General features: G+C 49.9%; 1 protein-coding gene across 8 annotated transcripts in view; it reads right to left on the reverse strand.

Annotated features, from left to right (window-relative positions):
- Positions 1–21,033, reverse strand: part of RAP1GAP (RAP1 GTPase activating protein) — a 108,994-nt gene that overhangs the window by 10,990 nt on the left and 76,971 nt on the right. For 5 of the 8 annotated variants that reach the window (XM_083453908.1, XM_083453907.1, XM_083453902.1 and 2 more), the window contains 11 exons: positions 18,020–18,120; positions 17,717–17,846; positions 17,030–17,185; positions 15,347–15,418; positions 13,185–13,271; positions 12,878–13,018; positions 10,212–10,343; positions 6,197–6,274; positions 3,184–3,293; positions 1,669–1,782; positions 516–639 (listed from right to left, as the gene is read on the reverse strand). In XM_083453908.1, the coding sequence (XP_083310034.1) occupies positions 516–639; positions 1,669–1,782; positions 3,184–3,293; positions 6,197–6,274; positions 10,212–10,343; positions 12,878–13,018; positions 13,185–13,271; positions 15,347–15,418; positions 17,030–17,185; positions 17,717–17,846; positions 18,020–18,120 (1,245 nt within the window). The remainder of the gene's footprint in view (positions 1–515; positions 640–1,668; positions 1,783–3,183; positions 3,294–6,196; positions 6,275–10,211; positions 10,344–12,877; positions 13,019–13,184; positions 13,272–15,346; positions 15,419–17,029; positions 17,186–17,716; positions 17,847–18,019; positions 18,121–21,033) is intronic. The other 3 variants (XM_083453906.1, XM_083453903.1, XM_083453905.1) reach the window with 1 other exon arrangement.

Here is a 21,033-nt window from a genome sequence, read left to right on the forward strand (position 1 = left end):
AATGAACGGTCTCAAGCTCACAAATCGGCAATAAAACAATTTTTTGGTTCCGTTTTACCACTTGTCTGTTTCAGCAGCGATATCGTAAAAGCCAGTTTTCGTAAGGTCGCAGATTTAAGTCACACTTTTAACTTCTCATGGTCAGAATTGGGGGGGGGGGGGAAGAGTGCAGCTTATATTCAGGCCAATACAGTAAATCAAGTGCTTACTGACAACTTTACAAGTACACAGTGCTTAAAACCAAGCAACTCCCCATTTTTGCATTATGCATTTGTGCGCAACCGCACATACCACGTGGTGCTGGGAACCCAGAAGTGGAACCTGGAGATGGAGAGCCCCCTGGAGAGTCCTAGTGGCTTGCGAGGAGACCCACCCCAGAAGAGGACATCCTCTTCAGGCGCCAAGGAGGGTCTCCTCGTGAGCCGGAGGGGCAGTGGGGCTTTGTTGAGCCTTAACAGCTGGGAGCGCCATCGCAGCTTCCCCGCATGTACTGAGCTATGGCCCGACCCTCTTACCATGCCAGTGTCTTCGTCGTGGCCTCCCTCCTGCTCTTCTGCCACGCTGCCAAAGCTGCTAGCGCTGGAGGAGGAACGCGAGAAATCGCGCAGGGCGTCTGGTTTGGGGGCTACAGGATCTGGTCTGCAAGGAGAGAGAGAAAGAAGGCCCATCGAGAACTAAGACAGTGATCTGTCATGAACTGCCAAGGCAATCTGGTTCAGGAGTTGACTGTGAATAATTCCCCCCCACAGTGGTACCACTGCATTACTATGAGGTTGTGGCGCTCATCTTGCTATCAGGCCGAGGGAGCCGGCGTTTGTCCACAGACAGCTTTCCGGGTCATGTGGCCAGCAGGACTAGACCGCTTCTGGCGCAACGGGACACCGTGACGGAAACCACAGCGCACGGAAACGCCATTTACCCTCCTGCCATAGTGGTACCTATTTACCGTATTTCTCGCTGTATAAGATGCACCAGACCATAAGACGCACCTAGATCCCGCTGGCTGTCCTGGCTTATGGGATAGCCGTGCACAGCCTCTCCCAGGCAAGGGGAGCCTTCATCCCCTGCTGGGGAGAGACTGCATGCGGCTAAGGCTCCCCCAAGAGCCGCACTCCCTTTAAAGAGTGCGCGGAGTGTGTGTGGGGCTCTTGGGGAAAAGCCCCCAAGAGCCACACACATGCTCCACACGGCTCTTTAAATGGAGCACTGAGCAGAGCCTCCCACCTGCACTCGCTCCATAAGACGCACACACATTTCCCCTTACTTTTTAGGAGGGGAAAAGTGCATCTTCTAGAGTGAAAAATACGGTATCTCCTTGCACTACCATGCTTTTGAACTGCTAGGTTGGCAGGAGCTGGGATAGAGCAATGGGAGCTCACCCCGTCATGGGGATTCGAACCGCCGACCTTCCGATCGGCAAGTCCAAGAGGCTCCGTGGTTTAGACCACAGCGCCACCTGCGTCCCACTGCATGAAGAACCTAAGAACAGCAGAAGATCCTTCTGTCTGGGTCAGGCCAATGGCCCACCTAGTCTAGCATCCTTTTCTCGCAGTGGCCAACCAGGTGCCCTGACTGGAAGCTCCCACTAAGACCGAAACACAGGAGAAAAAACGCTCTCCTCCTGTTGTCCCCAACAAGCCAACCTTACGCCAAGAGACATTTGCCAACCTGTTCTTGGTGGTGGGCATCTCTGGAGAGCTCTGATTGGATGAGTTCTCAGACTTGGGTTCCTGAGATACATGGCCGCTGTCCGGAGTCTTCTGGGTCCCGGTGGGGCTTTCCCTGTGGGGCACATACAGCTGGCTTTGCTGGTCAAGTCAAAAGAATTTGGGAGTGGGGAGGAGGGCTTGGTTGCCACGATCATGTGAGGCTGGGGAGGGGGGCACTGGTGGGAGCATGGCTGGAGTTAGCAGTAGGCAAACAGTCACTGTCAATTTTGGGACCCCTCCTCGATTTCTCATTTTTTTCACTCTTAAACTCAGTTCTCCACATTTAGGGATTTTTATTATTTCGAAAAGTTGTGGGGTTTTTAAAAATAAAAAATATTTATATACAGCTACGTCATTAAAAAGCATCGTAGCAGTTTACAGCAGTAAATTGTAAAACTGTGCAACAAAAAAGTATTAAAAAGTTTTAAAAAACAGGCATAATTTAGCCATTGCGGAAGGATGTACAGTGGAACCTCAGTTTTCAAGCATCTCGGAAGCCGAACGTTTCGGAAGCTGGAAAACCCAGAAGTAATTGCTTCCGTTTTTGAACGCGCCTCGGAAGTCGAACAGCATCCACTGCGTGTTTTTCGATTTTTTTCTATTGAATTTGCAGACTTCCCTTTGTGCCTCGGTTTTCAAACGTTTCGGAACTCGGAACAGTCTTCTGGAAAGGATTACGTTTGAAAACCGAGGTTCCACGGTATTCTTAATTGCCTGTATACAATAGGAAAGCTTTCACCGGGCATTTAAAAGTTGGCACAGCAGTTAGTGTGGATTTCTCCTAAAATACACACATTTGTACACGATTGTGCCCAATATACACATTTTTGCAAAGGGACGTCTCCTAACGCAATGATATGCAGAATATATATGTACACATTACGTGGCTGGAGAACTGCCCTGCGAAATGTGGAGAACTGCGGATTTCATAGATTTGCAGAGCTGGAAGGGACTTGGAGGGTCATCTAGCCCAACCCCCTTCAATGCAGGAATCTCAACTAAATTTTAAAAGTTGGTTTTGTGTTGCGGTTCTCGTATTGCTTTGCAAAGTGCAACCTGGATGAACTTTAGGACACAAAAAAATAAATCTCAAGTTTTAGATTGAAAAACAGTTAAGAAAATGACAAGACGAGAAGAAGAAGAGTTTGGATTTGATATCCTGCTTTAGCACTACCCTAAGGAGTCTCAAAGCGGCTAAGACTCTCCTTTCCCTTCCTCCCCCACAACAAACACTCTGTGAGGTGAGTGGGGCTGAGAGACTTCAGAGAAGTGTGACTGGCCCAAGGTCACCCAGCAGCTGCATGTGGAGGAGCGGAGACGCGAACCCGGTTCCCCAGATTACGAGTCCACTGCTCTTAACCACTACATCACACTGGCTGTTAGTAAAATAAGAACCTGTTAGTAAAATAGAAGCAGCAGCAAAACTGCCCACCTCCATCCCTTCCACCTCACTTGCCCCCCCCCTGCACCCCACCTTTTCTCCTGCACCTCCTGGATGTTCTCAATCCCGATGGCGCTGCTCCGCCGGGAGCTGAAGGGCCCCGATTTCTTCCGCGTCGGGCTCTTTCCAGGGACTATCAGGGACTGGAAGAGAGGCAAGCCCATCAGGCACAGAGAAAGAGAAACTTGGCAATGCGCTCGTAAAAGGAGGGAAGCAGGGCGCTGGCAGGGAAGGGTGCAAAAAGGGCAAGCGACTGGGACCGAGTTGGCCACCACAAAATGGCTGCCGTAGAAACGGAGGTACGGTAGGAGCTTGTGGGCAAGAGGGTGCCACCATCACAGGCCTTTGCAGGTGTTTCTACGCTAGAGTCATAGGTAGGGATAACTACCACCATGTTTTCCAGCAGGGATCCCAAAATGGTATTCTCCCAGAACTACAGTTCCCATGGCTCCCTGGCGTGGGAGCCACGGGAACTACAGTGGTACCTTGGTTCTCAAACGCCTTGGTTCTCAAACGCCGAAAACCTGGAAGTAAGTGTTCCGGTTTTTGAACATTTTTCGGAAGCCGAATGTCTGACGCGGCTGTCAGCTATTGTTTCCGGGGCGCCTGCACCAATCAGAAGCTGCGCCTTGGTTTTCAAACATTTCGGAAGTCAAACGGACTTCCGGAACGGATTAAGTTTGGCGCTTTTGTTCTTGCTATTTATTTTGTATTTTCGTTTCTGAGGCTTTTTTGGTTCATTTGTTTTTGTGACTGTGTAGAACCCAGTTCAGCTACTGATCGATTGATTGTGTGACTGTGGAAATGGATAAAAGCCCCCCATTCAAACAATAAGTATCATCAGTGCAGGGAAAAAATAATAATTAACTTTTTTTTTAATCATCTACAATACTGTCTTATTTATTTTATAGTACAGTACAGTGGTACCTCGGATTAAGAACTTAATTTGGAGGTCCGTTCTTAACCTGAAACTGTTCTTAACCTGAGGTACAACTTTAGCTAATGGGGCCTCCTGCTGCTGCCGCACTGCCACCGTGCAACTTATGTTCTCATCCAGAAGCAAAGTTCTTAACCTGAAGTACTATTTCTTACTATTTTTGGGTTAGCGGAGTCTGTAACCCGAGGTACCACTGTACATTGATTATTGCTTTCATTTTATGGCTCAATGGTCTCGTTAGATAGTAAAATTCAAGTTAAATGGCTGCTTTAGGGATTGTTTTTAAAAGTCTGGAATGGATTAATCCATTTTGCATTACTTTCTATGGGAAAACGTGCCTTGGTTTTGGAACGCTTTGGTTTTGGAACGGACTTCCGGAACGGATGAAGTTTGAGAACCAAGGTACCACTGTAGTTTTAGCCTGTTTAAGGCTGCAATGTAGATGGCTGTCTCTGTCTGCTTCAGCCAGTCCGGGGCCAATGAAGGTTAGTCCCTGCAACCCAACATCCTTGAGTAAAGGCATATGGGTAAAGCTTGGCGCAGAATATACAGAGAAGGATCTGCAAAGGCAGCTACAAATCTTATAGCACCCTCCGTGACACTTTTGAGCTGGGGAAACAGGGAGTCATGCAAGACGGATCCAGACTTCACTTTGACTGTGTGCAGCAGAGTGCCTCCTTTTATAACAGGGAACTCCCTAGTTGCGGGAAAGAGGAAGGGCGAGGGTCAGGCAGGATGAGGCTCGAGTGAATGGAAAAGCATGGCAAGGTGAGCACAAGTGTGCTCTGTGGGGCTGGCATCCTCCTCACGCCACCATCAGCTAACACAATCCTTTTATTCAGTTACCATATTTTTCGCGCCATAGGACGCACCGGACAATAGGACGCGCTTTGTTTTAGAGGGGGGAGAACAAGAAAAAAAATTCTCCCCCTCTCTGCCCAGTGCCACTTCAGCGAAGCGGCAGGAGGCGCTGCGCAGATAGGGGGAGAACTTTCCCCCTCTTGTTTTCCCGCTCTAAAACAAGGTGCCGTTTAAGGTGTGTTCAGGTGGCTACCTTGGAAGCCTGGAGAGCGAGAGGGGTGCACTGACCCCTCTCGCTCTCCAGGCTTCAGGTTCCTTTCGACCTGCTCTTTGGGGCTGGTGGGGGGAAGCCCACCACCAGCCCCAAAGAGCAGGTCAGGGAGCAGCGGAAAGGCGCAGCGGAGAGGCTCCTGCCATAGCCGCGCGTCACCTCTCCAGCCGGGAGAGGGTCGCGGGGCTATGGCATCTTCGCTCCATAGGACGCACACACATTTCCCCTTCATTTTTGAAGGGGAAAAAGTGCGTCCTATAGAGTGAAAAATACGGTATTTATTTTTAACAAGAAAAACTTGGGAGACTGGGTTCCTACACAGCAGGCGGGGAGAACGTTTGGTCCACCCTGATGTTGCTGAACTACAGCTCCCTTCATTGCTAGCAGAGGGTGGGCAATCCCTATGGGAACTGTAGTACAGCAACAACCTAATAATAATAATAATAATAATAATAATAATAATAATTTTATACCACTCTGGGTGGCTTACAGCACATAAAAAATGGCAAAACATTAAAAATCTCCCGATACAGGGTTGCCTTCAGATGTCTTCTAAAAGTCTGATAGCTGTTTATTTCCTTGACATCTGGTGGGAGGGTGGGTGCCACTACCGAGAAGGCCCTCCCGAGAAGGTTCCCCTTATCTGATTCAGAAGGAGGGCGGGATAATTATGGCAACAACAACAATAACAATACAACCTTAGTACTGTCACCCTGTTTTGAGAAATCGTTGTTAATTGCTCCCCCCCCCCGAAAGCTGATTGAAACATAAGTAAAATTATCAGGACCGAATGAAAAGCTACCCAGTAGTGAGCAAGCTTTCGGTTTCACCAAAATACTTTTGCAGGAGGGAGCGAGAATTATTAACCTGGGTGTTCCCTCCTGCACCCCAGCCCCCCACCGGAGGTCTAGAGGGATGATGGGGAGTACCAGGGGTGGGGTGTGCCCCTCCAACATGCAGGAGGGGGGTAGGGGGCAGCCACAGGGCAAGAGGCAGTGAGAGAGACACCGAGAGAGAGAGAGAGAAAAACTAGCCACCTCTTCTATGGTTCCTATGCCTATGGCGCTGCCTCGTCGTCCGTACCTAGTTGGCGTTTTTCCGGGGACAAGCAATGACTGTGGTAAGCGGGCAGAGAGAGCGCAGAAAAAAAAGGACAGGGAGAGGAAAGGGAGGGGGAACAAAGGAATGAGAGAGAAAGAGAAAGAAAGAAAGAGAGAGAGAGAGAGGTCATGCAAAACAAAATGGTGCCAGGTCATCATAACAATGGCTAAAGCTCAAAGGCAGGCCGGGGCCCATAGCTGTCAACTTTCCCCTTTTTTAAAAGGGAAATTCCCTTATTCCGAATAGGATTCCTCGCAAGAAAAGGGAAAAGTTGACAGCTATGCCGGGGTCCCGGGTGGAGGGGGTGGGCATGGAATCGGCCATGGCGCAGGTAGAAAGCAGGGAGCAAAATGCTGCAATTTGGGGGGACCCCGTGTTGGGTCACAGCAGGTCAGTTTGGGGTATGAATAGCAATTTGGGGGGGGGGGTGTTGGCTGGATTTTGCCTGCAGTCTGCAATGGGGAGCAGCTGTGGGTATTGTCTGGAATAAGGCAGCAGGGACCCCTTTTCTCCGCCCCATACGCCAAGCTCCTCATCCTGATCTGTGCCCAGCCACCCTTCTGCCTGACCCCTTGTTCACGGTGCTTCCGTGGGACTCCGGTCCACTGCTAAGCTGGGCTACCTACCCACCCCAACCACTAGGAAAAAATGGCCGGGAATCTCAGCCCCCCCCCCCCCGAGGCTGCTGAACTACCGGTACCGTATTTTTCGCTCTATAGGACGCACCGGACCATAGGAGGGGGAGAACGGGGAAAAAAATTCTCCCCCTCTCTGCTCAGCACCAACCCCTCTCGCTCTCTAGGCTTCAGGCGGCTAGCTGCAAGCCTTCGGAGCGCAGCGGGAACTCCTGCTGCGCTCCCAAGGCTTGCAGATAGCTGCCTGAAGCCCCCGGAGTGCCGCAGGAACTCCTGCAGTCCTCCAGGGGCTTCAGGTGGCTTCAGCGAAAGCAACGTGAAGCCTCCGGAGCGCGGGGGGAGCTCTCCTTCTTCGCTTCAGAGTCTTCGTGTTGCTATCGCTGAAGCCAAGGAGCCTGCATTCGCTCCGTAATACGCACACACATTTCCCCTTAATTTTTGAAGGGGGAAAAGTGCGTCTTATAGAGTGAAAAATACGGTACATCTCGCATCAGCCCCTGCCACCAGCTGGGGAGTCAAAGCTCAGCTGAAAAGCCAGAGCTTCTCCATCTCTACATTAGAGGAAGGCAGAGCTGTGATTGAAATTGGTCTGGGCAGTGAAGGCAAGAAGAAGAAGAGAAGAAGAAGAGTTTGGATTTGATATCCCGCCTTTCACTCCCTTTAAGGAGTCTCAAAGCGGCTAACATTCTCCTTTCCCTTCCTCCCCCACAACAAACACTCTGTGAGGTGAGTGGGGCTGAGAGACTTCAGAGAAGTGTGACTGGCCCAAGGTCACCCAGCAGCTGCATGTGGAGGAGCTGAGACGCGAACCCGGTTCACCAGATTACGAGTCCACCGCTCTTAACCACTACACCACACTGCCCCACCTCTTTTGCTATGCAAGTAACAGTCTAGTCGGCGGATGGGGAAAATTTGGCCCTCCAGGTTGGACTCCCATCTCCCATGAGCTCCAAACAACATGGCCCCTGGCCAGAGGTCATAAATCATAAGATTGTAGAGTTGAGGAGTTTAAAGACTCTCTTAAGTCAAATCAAAAAAACATGTAGTATAAACACTGACAAATAGGGAACATTGGCCTGCGAGGGCTCCAATTGGAGAACAGCCTTTACCAAAGGTGTCATGGGCTTTGAAGATGCTCAAAGTCAGGACGTAAGGGGGAAATGTGCTAAGAGGAAGGCATGCTTGGCAAATCCACACCGTGATCAACTCCCGCCCAGAAACCTAGGTCCCCACTGTGGAAGGACGTGTGGATCCAGAATTAGCCTCCACTGTCACTTATGGACTCGCTGTTAAAACCGTGTTTATGGAAGTCAATCTTACCCAGCTTTGAGGGATAGCCAAAGAAGAATAAGAATAAGAGTCCAGGTAAAGGTAAAGGGACCCCTGACCATTAAGTCCAGTCGCAGACGACTCTGGGGTTGCAACGCTCATCTCGCTTTATTGGCCGAGGGAGCCGGCGTACAGCTTCCAGGTCATGTGGCCAGCATGACCAAGCCGCTTCTGGCGAACCAGAGCAGCACATGGAAACACTGTTTACCTTCCCGTCGGAGCGGTACCTATTTATCTGCTTGCACTTTGGCGAGCTTTCGAACTGCTAGGTTGGCAGGAGCAGGGACCGAGCAACGGGAGCTCATCCTGTCACGGGGATTCGAACCGCTGACCTTCTGATCGGCAAGCCCAAGAGACTCAGTGGTTCAGACCACGGTGCCACCCGCATCCAACCCCGGGAGTGGGGCACCCAGAGCCACTGTAAGACCCACACTTTACTAGCAGGAGAGGAGCCACCGCAAGGGATGATGGGAGTTGGAGCTCTGCAACATCTGGAGCGTAACCCCCCCCCCACTTGCTCCTAAGCAGGGCACTGTAGGATGAAAGTGCCAAGGGTCTTCCTCCTGTACCCACCTCTTCTGGCGCTAGGGTAGGAACGTGGCGGTGACCACATTGATCCACCCCCCACCCCACAGCTTGCTGTCCTTGCAGCCCAGACGGGAGGTGGAATAATTGGACTTTTGCACCCTTTCGGAGTTACACGCACTTGAGTTAGCGATTGCAAGTACATTAAAGGGAGGCGGGGGCCGCATGTGACTAAGGTTATCTCGTGCCGATCGGCTCAGAGCAACGGAACGTGCAAGCCTTAGGTCTCTGGATCTAAAATAAGAACCAAACAGGCCGCCCCCGCCTGCTCATTTTTATTTATTTTTTTGTTGGTGGTGGGGCGCATGGAAATACTCTTGCTTGGAGACTCCCAGCAGTTTTCATTTCTTAACTTTGCCCCAGCTCTGGAGTGCGGGTGCCACCTACTGGCCACTCGCAAGCACCGCACCCAAAGTGCGCCTGCTCTTGGCCATGACTTTGCCTCCAGCCACAATGAGAACCGGCTGCTTGGGAGGGCCAAATGGATTTATGGAAATCTCACTGCAAGGGTGGCTTGGAGGAAAAGCACATTTAATCTGCCCCTTCCCCTTCCTTCTTAATGGCTGCTCTTTGTGTAGGAAAGTGCCTTGTACTAAGCCAGGCTTTTGGGGTCCACCTCGCTCAGTACTGTCTGCTCTGACTGGCAGCAGCTTTCTAGGGTTTGAGATTCCCAGCCCTACCTGAAGATGCTTGCAGGGGATTGAACCTGGGGGCCTTCTGCACACAAAGCACGTAGCTCAGTTGGCAGAGCACAAGGCTCTTAATCTGGGGGTCATGGGTTCGAGTCCCACGGTGGGCAAAAAAATCCTGCATTGCAGGGGGTTGAACTAGATGACCCTCATGGTCCTTTCCAACTCTACATTCTATGATTCTATGACTCCGGGATAGCATTACTACCGAGCCAAGGCCATTACGGTAGTCCATAATGGTCAAATAATGTGAAATTGACAGGACCACATCATAAGCAACTCCTCCCTGCCCTCCCACTTCAAGAATGAAATTGACTGGACCGGATAAACAGGAGTTCCTGGTCCAGTCAATTTCACTTCCGGGTGGGTGGGGAGAAAACCCTGTTTGCAATCTGGTCCAGTCAATTTCACTCCCCAAAGTGGTGATGTACTGCTGAATGAGTGAGGAGCTGGCAAACTTGGCCGGTTATTAATGAACTCATTTCAAGGGAGCTCAGCGCAGGAAGCAAGGGGACGGGAAGGTCAATCCGGGAAATGACTTTTAATTGGGGGGGGCACAGATAAGGAGGAGGAGGAATGAGGCATTCAGAGCGGCTAGGTCAAGAAGGGGCAGGCGTTACTAGGGAGGAGATGTGGCAGGAGGGGGGAAGGGTGGGGTGGGGAATTCAGGGACTCGGGAGGAAACCAGGGGATTTGGGGAGGGGGGTACTCACTATGCCTGCGGCTTTGGCGATGTCAGGGTTGTTGTGGCCAAAACTCCCGCTGTGGCTGGTGGAGACGGTGTTCTGCCTCTTGCCGCTGAGCCCCATGGCATCCATCGATTGGCTGCGGCTGCGGATCACCCGCTGCAAAGGGGGGAAACGGATGTTGTGTCACCGGAGCCCCCCTCTTTACCTTCGCAGCCAGGCTCCCGGCCCTACAGCCCTTGGGCAATGGGGCAAGGAACTGAGAGGGGTCAGACTGGGGGAGTGGGAGGCCTTTGCCCAGACGCAGATATTCCCGCCCTCCCGCCAAAACTTCGTAATTCTTTAGCTGCAGTGCTATGATCCTATGATAAAATTCAATGTGGCACAGGTAGGCTGCTTTATAGGGAGAGCCCATGTAGCTCAGCGATTGTCTACACTGACCGGCAGCAACGGATAATAATAATAATAATAATAATCTGGCTGGGCTTCCCCCACTCTGCGCGGCTTCCAAAAAAATATTAAAATACTTTGATACATCAAACATTAAAAGCTTCCCTAAACAGGGCTGCCTTCAGATGTCTTCTAAAAGTCTGGTAGTTGTTGTTCTCTTTGACATCTGGTGGGAGGACGTTCCACAGGGCGGGTGCCACTACCGAGAAGGCCCTCTGCCTGGTTCTCTGTAACTTAGCTTCTCGCAATGAGGGAACCACCAGAAGGCCCTCGGCGCTGGACCTCAGCGTCCGGGCAGAACGATGGGGGTGGAGACGCTCCTTCAGGTATACTGGGCCGAGGCCGTTTAAGACTTTAAAGGTCGACACCAACACTTTGAATTGTGCTTGGAAACGTACTGGGAGCCAATGTAGGCCTTTCAAGACCAGTGTTAGATGGTCTCGGCGGCCGCTCCCAGTCAGGGTTTTTACAGGCAGCCCAACTTGGAGATGCTACCTTTGAGGATTGTTAACCCGGGGCCTTCTGCATGCAAAGCAGGTGCTCTGACACTGAGCTGCGGCCCTTCCCCCCTCCCCCTACGAAAAAAAGGCGACAAGTACCTAGTCCTCAAGGTTGTGAACAAAAAAGGCAGCTATAATGAAGACGCTGCCTCGTATGGTGCCAACCTCCTTGGATCTACCTAGTTCAGGATTATAATGACTCCCCGCCAGAGTTTCAGGTAGGGGACATCCCTGGCTTTAACTAAAGATGCTGTTACGGATTCAGAGGGTTGAGAAGATTGGTAACAGCTATTGATTTAATTTCAAAGTAGTTGTCATACATCTGTGGTGGGGGAAAGCTTCTACAGCTTATTTAGAAACAATTTCATGCCATGAATTTCTCTCGCCCTTTTGTTTGGGTTAACAAGAACACGCAAAAATATTTCTTGTGCAATATCTAGTATGACAGGAACCACGTGATCGGTTGCATTGAATTAATAAAATCAAATAGTTGGATTAGGAATACACATGCAATCAACCATCACTGTTCAGTCGTACCTCGGAAGTCGAGCAGAATATGTTCTGGAAGGCCGTTCGATTTCTGAAACATTCGACTTCCAAAACACGGCTTCTGATTGGCTGCAGGAAGCTCCTGCAGCCAATCGGAAGCCCCATCGGACGTCTGGCTTCCGAAAGAACGTTCGAAAACCGGAACGCTCACTTCCGGTTTTCAATCGTTTGGGAGCCGAAATGTTTGACTCCCAAGGCGTTCGGGAGCCGAGGTACGACTATATTGGACTTTATTGTGATGCTTCTGATAGGGTAGAGGGTTATAGGGATGTACTTATGGAACCAAGGGTTCCCAAATTTTGGGAACCGCCAGCCCAAGCCAGCGACCATGTGCGGAAATCCCCGTGGCCCAAACGAGGCATTGGGGGGATGCCTCTCAACCCTGGGTGACGTCACCTGCTCCCCACACCTCTCTTGCACAGGTGGGGGTGACGCATCCTGTCTCACAGCTTGGGGCAACATGGTAAAGTGCTGCTCTGTGCGTGCGCCACACACACACACCCTTTGCCGCCTCCGCTGAGCTTCATTTAGCTGTGGCTTCCGGCAAGATCTCGCTAGAGCAGAGACATAGAATCATAGAATCATAGAGTTGGAAGAGACCCAAAGGGCCATCGAGTCCAACCCCCTGCCAAGCAGGAAACACCATCAGAGCACTCCTGACTATGGTTGTCAAGCCTCTGCTTAAAGACCTCCAAAGAAGGAGACTCCACCACACTCCTTGGCAGCAAATTCCACTGTCAAACAGCTCTTACTGTCAGGAAGTTCTTCCTAATGTTTAGGTGGAATCTTCTTTCTTGTAGTTTGGATCCATTGCTCCGTGTCCGCTTCTCTGGAGCAGCAAAAAACAACCTTTCTCCCTCCTCTGTGTGACATCCTTTTATATATTTGAACATGGCTATCATATCACCCCTTAACCTCCTCTTCTCCAGGCTAAACATGCCCAGCTCCCTTAGCCGTTCCTCATAAGGCATCGTTTCCAGGCCTTTGACCATTTTGGTTGCCCTCCTCTGGACACGTTCCAGTTTGTCAGTGTCCTTCTTGAACTGTGGTAAAATCTTGCCAGACATAGAAGCTGATGCAGCCGCTTCTTCTCTGGGTTTTTTTTTTTTGGGGGGGGGGCCCACAGAGCCACCCCTTGGATTCCACCACCTGAAGCATCTACCTCACGTGTGGCCCCTGCTCACACGCACCCACCTTGAAGGACTCGAAGAAGCCCCCGCTGCTCCCGCTGCCATTCTCCATCTTGTCTTCATCTCCCCCAAGGCCCATCATGGACTGGCTGTTGAGGTGTAGCTCCTCGTAGAGGGTCTCCAACAGAGCTGTCCGCGTGCGCTCCTGCAGCCAGGAGGGAACCGGGGTGGGGTTTAGGGTTGGTCGGAGAAAGGGATGGGGAAAGCTTGGAGGAGAGGCTGGCGGGGAGGTCCCGACTAGCCTGATCCCACACCCCGCCTGCAATTTGGCAGGAAGCAGTGGAACCGCTGGCAGCTGAGCAGCTCCTCACCTCCAGTTTGGCAAACTTCTCCGCCTTGTAGCAGGCATACTCAGCGTTGATCAGCTTCGTCAGGAGGAATTCTTGGAAGTCGGGGCCCTAAGCAAGGAAAACGGGAAGATGGGAAACGGAACGCAACTCCCGCTATCCCGGACTGAACCCATAGACCAAGGGTCAGCGAACTTTTTTAGCGGGGGGCCGGTCCACTGTCCCTCAGACCTTGTGGGGGGCCAGACTATATTTTGAAGGGGGGGAAATGAACGAATTCCTGTGCCCCACTAATAATAATAATAATAATAATAATAATACTTTATTATTTATACCCCGCCCATCTGGCTGGGTTTCCCCAGCCACTTTGGGTGGCTTTCAACAGAGTATTAAAATACAGTGGTCTGTGATGGACTACATGGAAATGGCGGAAATGACCGGCAGAATCCGAGACCAGGGAGAAGAGTCGATGGAAGAAGATTGGGAAAAATTTAAAGTATATTTACAGAAATATTGCAAAATTAATGAATGTTAGAAGAATATTGGAATGAAGATACATGGTTTTAGCAGAAGTGTTATTAAGAATTATATGAATATTAAGTGTTAATGTGATAAAGTGGAAAATTTAAAGTTAAATTGTGTTAGGATAAACTATAGAACAAAAATTGAAGAAGAGGGAAAGGATTTGTTGAACCAGTTAATTTGGACCAGAATACAAAAAAGGGAGGTGCGAGGAAGTCGAGGAAATAAGCTAATGAAAGATATAGATATAAAATTTGGATGTGTGTTTTTGGGTTTTTTTATGTTGTATTGTTGTATTGTATTCTTTTTATTGTTGTATTGTATTGTTTGTTGAATTCATGTATTGTTTTTCTTGATTGTTTTTTCTTTTTATAATTATAAAATATCTAATAAATATTGTTTTTCTAAAAAATACAGTGGTCTGTTAAACATTAAAAGCTTCCCTAAAGAGGGCTGCCAGAGATGAATTTTAAATAAAAGGACACATTCTACTCATATAAAAACATGCTGATTCCCAGACCATCCTGACTGAGAAGGTGATTGGGCTGGATCTGGCCCCTGGGTGTTAGTTTGCCTACCCATGCCATAGACCTTCTGCAAAGGCAAAGGAAGTAATCCTGCAACCAAGCCGTGACCCCTTCCCTGATGACAGGTAAAGGCAAATGATGACCCACTGATGATGATGATGAATTAAATTTGTATGCCACCCTACACCTGCAAGTCTCAGGTAAACATAAAATCACAATATAAAAACATAAAATACATAATAAAAACGAAACAACCCAATAATCTCCCCCCGCCCAAATAAGGCTTTGCCTCCCTCTTTTCTCACTGTACCCCATAAACCTGCACTGGAAATTCTCCCAGTGCTCCAGAGCAGATTTAGGGCTTCTGGCAACACACAAAGGCAGGGGCGTACGAATGGGGGGGGGGTGAGGGGGTGGTCTGCCCTGGGTACCACTCTGGGATGTGTGCGACAAGATAGCCCGCTGCCTCCCCCCAGCTGTAGAGCGGCCGAGGGCATGCACACAGTTTGTATGGGCACCGCTCGCTCGTCCATATGTGCTGCTGTGCATGCGCAGTCCGTATGGACATCACGCATGTGCCACCGTGTGGTTCGCCCCGCCCGGGGTGCCGGAGAGGGTTCCTCCGCCACTGCACAAAGGGAGGATCTTGTTCCATGAGTACAAAAACTCATTTGAATCCAACCTAAATTAATCCCCTAGATAAAAAAATACCAAACTGGAAAACTGTGCGGAAAAACACTCTGGCCTGATTCAGACATAACCCCTCTCTCTCTCTCTCTGCCTAGGTTTTAAGTTGCAAGCAACTCCTGTTAACCCTGGATAAAATTAACCTGGGTCGTTTTGCATGTGGTAATTAAATTACAATCTCAGACTGAAGAGGGTATTGTCATGAATGCACCACGCTCGGTACATTAGCCATGGCTGCATATGATTCCTCTTCCAAGGCTTGATTGGCCAGTGGTGGTGGGAGGTCTGGAGACCCAGCTGTGCCTTGTTCACAGGCAGTGGCAGCTGATGCTCACAGAGGGTACAGGGAGGTACCCCCAATTTCCTTCACTTTCCTTGACACCGGGGGAGCCTAGAGGTGAAGGAGGAAGGAGCGTTGAAGCCCAGCTGGTCGGCTGGAGGAAAACTCACCTTTCGGAAAACGGCCGGGTTGGGCAACGGAGGTCCGAAGAAAGGCACGTCGTCCCGGGCAGTGACAGAGACCTGGAGAGAAAGAGGTGGGTGGGAGAGAGATGCAACCAGGAAGCTCCAGAAGATGCCTAGAAGTTATCCAGAGATGGAAAGAAGACAAAGTCCCTACCCGGGAAGAATGGCAGATGAAGTTGATGGATTATGCTAAAATGGCTAAAATGACCGGAAGAGCCAGAAATCAGGAAGACCAACATTCTAATAAGGAATGGGGAAAATTTATAGCTTATCTTAAAGACCGTTATATAAACAGCTAAAACGGTTAGCAGGATTGGAATATCACTTGCGGTTTAAGGGCGAATTTTGGATACAATGGAGATGTAAAAGAGTTGGATCATCATAAAAGATGCGGGAGGAAATGATTAATAATAGGACCCACAAAGAGGAGGAAGTCCAGAAGATGCCTTGGAATCCTGTTTTTACTATTTATGTTTGATATATCTCTGTAAAACTTTAATTTGAAAAACCAAATAAATAAATTGATTTAAAAAATAAATTCATTTTTAAAATGCCTTCGGTCCTCGTCTGCGCTACTCCTTTTGAGAGTTGAGCAGAGAACTCAGGTGGATTAAGATGGCGGAAAAAGGAGATCCCTACGAAATATTCGTAAGAACTTTCCAGCCATAAGAGCTGTACGACGGTGGGACCGACTCCTTTGCAAGGGGGGGGGGTGTTCCCTCTTTTGTTGGAGATTTTAAAGCAGAGGTTGAACCTGCCAGGGGTTCTTTAGTTACATTGTAAGAGGGGGTTGTACTAGATGAGCCTTGGGGGGCTCCTTCCAACTCAACAATTCTATAATTCTGAGCTTAACAGAGACACCGAGTGCCCGGTAGCTCTTCTTTATGGACCCTCTGGGGTGTGAAGTATCAGTGGGGGGGGTCCCCCTTTGTCGCTCCACCTCCCTCTGAAGTTTGGGTGGCGGCGGCGGCCTGAGACAGAGCCTTCTCTAAGCCAGCACCCCCTAAGTTGTGCAACTCCCACCGCAGAGAGGTCCACCGGGCACCTTCACTGTACAACACAGCCTTTTCCCCTGGCCTCTGACAGCCCTGTGTGCTTTTAGGGCCCACCCTCTTTCTGCGACTGTAACCTGCTTTAACTGTTTTCAGTTAAAGAGTTAAAGTTAAAGAGGAGGCCATTCAGCCCCTCCTCTCTCCTCAGGGAAAAGCCCCCAAGAGCCGCAAACACGCTCCACACACTCTTTAAAGGGAGTGCGGCTCTTGCGGGCTTTTGTGGGAGATGGGGGAAGGTGACAGAGGGCAGCTTAGCCGCACACATCCTCTTCTGGGCAGGGGGAGCCTTCATCCCGCTGCCCTGAAGAGGCTTGGCGCGGTTATCCCAGAAGCCAGAACAGCAAGAGGCTATCCCAGAAGCCAGATCCCTCTTGCTGTTCTGGCTTCTGGGATTCAGAATATTTTCTTTCTTGTTTTCCTCCTCCAAAACTAGGTGCGTCTTATGATCCGCTGCATCTTACAGAGCGAAAAATACGGTACCTGCTGGTGAAAGGTGGGTAATCAATTGAATCAATAATGCTAATGGTAATAATAGTAAAGTCCCCCCAACCACCCATCACCATTCCAGGTTCCAGTACCCGGAGATAACTGACTCCACCAATAAACGCCCAGCTACCTTGTAGAGTGTGTTCTCCGTACAGGGATTCTCGGCCTGAACTACAATGTAGGCGTGCAGGAAGTTGGAGGCGATCATGTCCGGGACGAAGGGCGTGTTCTCGTCCTGGAAGATGATGGCCACGATGTCGTTCCCGATGTGCCGTTTCCTCTGCAGCTATGAGCAGGAGGAGAGAGAGGAGAGGAGAGGGTCATTGTTTCAGTCCCACTCGCTTTTGCTCACCCAGGAGGTGGGGGAAGAGGAAGAGGAGGAGGAGGAGGAGGAGGAGTTTGGATTTGATATCCCGCTTTATCACTACCCGAAGGAGTCTCAAAGCGGCTAACATTCTCCTTTCCCTTCCTCCCCCACAACAAACACTCTGTGAGATGAGTGGGGCTGAGAGACTTCAGAGAAGTGTGACTGGCCCAAGGTCACCCAGCAGCTGCATGTGGAGGAGCGGGGAATCGAACCCAGTTCACCAGATTACGAATCTACCGCTCTTAACCACTACACCACACTGGCTCTCCACACACACACACACACACACACACACACAAAGGGGGTTTCAGGCCAGGAGGCAACCAAGTCCGGGCAAGCTGTGAGCTCCAGCAGCTCGTAAGGCGGTGCTTCCACTGGTGCACTGCCGGCTATGCCTTTCCTCTGCCCTCCTGGCTGCGCTTTCCTCTGCCATCGCAGACGCGTCCCTACCTGCTGGGTATCCCCCTCCGTGTAGGGCAGCTTGGTGGAGACGTGGAACATGATCTCCTTGTTTCGGAAGTTGTAGTAGACCGACTCTGTCCCTGTCTGCCCGTGGGTCACATCGAGGCCACCACGAAACCTGCACTCCACATAAAGACACAGTTTGAGGGCTGTGCTGCCAACAGCTTTGAGTTGGCAGCACAGGAGCAAAAAACAACTGTGCCCCTCCTCCTCCCTGGCATGCAGCTGGGTCTCGGGGGGGGGCAGACATAAAGGAGCCCCCTGTTCTCCCTCTGTCCCGACTCTACTCACCCCTTGAAGTCCTGCAACTTGACTTTCTGGCCCAAGAATTCAAGGAATTCGACGAATGCTGGGCTCTCCTCCGTGGTGCTGAAGAGCTCCTCTTCTGAGGTCTGCAGAGAAGAGGCAGAGTGATGTGTGCTGATGCTCAAAGAGAGGGCTTGGCTTACAGCCATGGGGTGGGGGGGGGAGAGGTCTCTGTGTATCCCTAACCCAGACCACCTTGAAGGGGAAAGGACTGGCCAGACATAAGAGCTTACAGCCCTCTCCCGTTAGCATCCCAGTTAACTTAAGAAGACTCCTGCACTAGTTGGGTTCAGCCAATGGGCACTCTAGCATCCTGTCCTCAGGTGGTCAAGCAGCTACTGAAATGGTACCCAGGAGCAAGAGCTCTCTCCCCTCCTGTAGTTTCCAGGAACTGGGATTCAAAAGCATTGCAGCATTTGCCCTCTCCCTTCCATGAATTTGACCAATCGTCTTCTAAAGCCATCCATATTGGGGAGAGGGACCATTTTTGCTTTTAGGGGAGAAGGATGCGCTTCAGTTTTAGTTTAGTTTTTAGTTTAGAGAGAGAGATGATATAGACCATGGGAAGGCAAATAAAGGCCTGGGGGACGGATCTGGCCCAATCACCTTCTAAATCTGGCCCACGGAGGGTCCGGGAATCAGCATGTTTATACATGAGTAGAATGTGTCCTTTTATTTTAAAATGCATCTCTGGCTTATTTGCGGGGCCTGCCTGGTGTTTTTACATGAGTAGAATGTGTGCTTTTATTTAAAATGCATCTCTGGATTATTTGTGGGGCATAGGAATTCATTCATTTCCCCCCCCCCCAAAGGTCTGAGGGATGGTGGACTGGCCCCCTGCTGAAAAAATTTGCTGACCCCTGAATTATAGAAATAGATATATTAATGAGAAAAGTATCAGGCTGCAATCTCTAAGTCCAAATTCAGGAGTGGGCAGAAAGTAGATCAGAATCAACTGGTAGATCTTGCGGGATCTGCAGGAGGGCTGTTCTCACAGGCTCCCAACTGGGTCGCAACAGCAACACAAATCTCCTTCTCCACCCCCACCATGCCTACAAGTTTCAAGCCGGGGTGCTGAGATGAAGAATGCAGCCTGCAAGTATGAAAGAATGGCCAGTTCAAGTTCTGCTCTGGAATGGGGAACAAAAACCCCATGCCCAGATTCTACAGGACACTCTGTCATTTCATTTCATTTTCAGGCTGGTAGGTCTCACGGTTGCAGGAAAACCCCCACAAATCTGAAGTCATGCCGGTTGTAATTCATTGGGTTTGAATCTGTGGGTGCTGCACCCTTTTGAGGGGGACTGAGAGGTCGAATAATCTACAGTGGTACCTTGGGTTACATACGCTTCAGGTTACATACGCTTCAGGTTACAGACTCCGCTAACCCAGAAATATTACTTCGGGTTAAGAACTTTGCTTCAGGATGAGAACAGAAATCGGGTGGCGGCACCACGGCGGCAGCGGGAGGCCCCATTAGCTAAAGTGGTGCTTTAGGTTAAGAACAGTTTCAGGTTAAGAACGGACCTCCAGAACGAATTAAGTACTTAACCCGAGGTACCACTGTATAAGATAAAAAAGAACTAAAATAAAACCTACATATGGCAACAGTGTTTTGTGTTCTGTAGGCTCTTATGATGGAAGTAATGGGCCCTGCCTGCTAACCTGCTCCCTAAAATATCACTGGTTTGCTCATTTCTATATATAGGTTGCCCACATTCAGCATGTGCAAATGGCTTTAGATGCCTATTAGGTCCATCAATGCAGCTCTCCAAGATGGGTGGGGGATAAAATTGTTGGGTGCAAAAATATAGGTTATTAGGAGAAAGCGGACATAAAATGCATGTACCAGTGAAAAAAATAACAAGCAAAAAGGCATCTGGGGCGAAATGTCTTGCAAAAACGTGTGTCTATATTAGGGGAGACGGCTTCAGTCCATTAATTTCAAGAGGTCTCGATCCCAACCTGGGCCGCTAGATGGAGCTCCCGCCACCTGGCAAAATCATACCTTTTAACAGGCTTAAAATGCAAACATTTTAAATAGAGAGGCTGGTGGGTGGCTTTGTGAAAGAGCAGGATCACGGTGTCTCTCTCCCTCCCTCCCCACTTTCCCTTTTCATCCCCTGAGAATCAACTTGTCAATTGACTGCGCCTTTTTACCCCACCCCAAAGGATCAGAGCTTTGTCATGACTTCCTCAAGATAAAAGCTGCGCAGGAGGCACGGGAGCACTCAATTTAGCTCAGCTTTTTAAGAAAAGGCCCTCCTGCATGCTCTGGAGGGGGAGGCAGCTGTGTGCTGCCTGGGGGGGGGGTACCCCTCTCCTTCTCCGAGCTGATTTCTCAGGTGTGAAGGAGCCAGAGGTGGGGGGGGGGGAGATGAGGAGGAATCCAGCATCCCTGAAGCAGCGCAGAGGTACTGCAGTTTGTTCAGGGGGAGAAGAAGGGGGGTCTCCAAAGCTGGCACAGAGTGGCTCCCTCCAGCCAGCCAACCCAAGAGGTAGGGCAGTCCACAGGGAGCTATTAATACGGTGGAACCTCGGTTCTTGAACCGCTCCGTTCCCGAACGTCGAAAACCCAGAAGTAAGTGTTCCGTATCACAATAGTGATAATCTATGTTGGAAATGTAAAGGAAAAAGAAGGTACCTTTTATCATATGTGGTGGACCTGCCCCAAGGTGAAAGACTTCTGGGAGAAGATTTATAATGAATTGAAAAAAATGTTGAAATATACTTTTATTAAGAAACCAGAAGCCTTTCTACTTGGAATAATAGGTTTGGAATTGCCCCAGAAAGATGTTAGACTGTTTTTGTATGCCGCAACTACAGCTACAATTTTGTTAGCCAAGAACTGGAAAACACAAGAAGTGTCAACAATGGAGGAATGGCAGATGAAGATGATGGAGATTTCGGAGCTAGCCGACCTGACCGGAAGAGTCCACGACCAGAAGGAGGAGGAGTACCAGGAGGAATGGATGAAATTTAAAGAATATTTAGTTAAA

Source organism: Podarcis tiliguerta, assembly GCF_965153285.1.
Source record: "Podarcis tiliguerta genome assembly, chromosome: 8".
Classification (NCBI taxonomy): domain Eukaryota; kingdom Metazoa; phylum Chordata; class Lepidosauria; order Squamata; family Lacertidae; genus Podarcis; species Podarcis tiliguerta.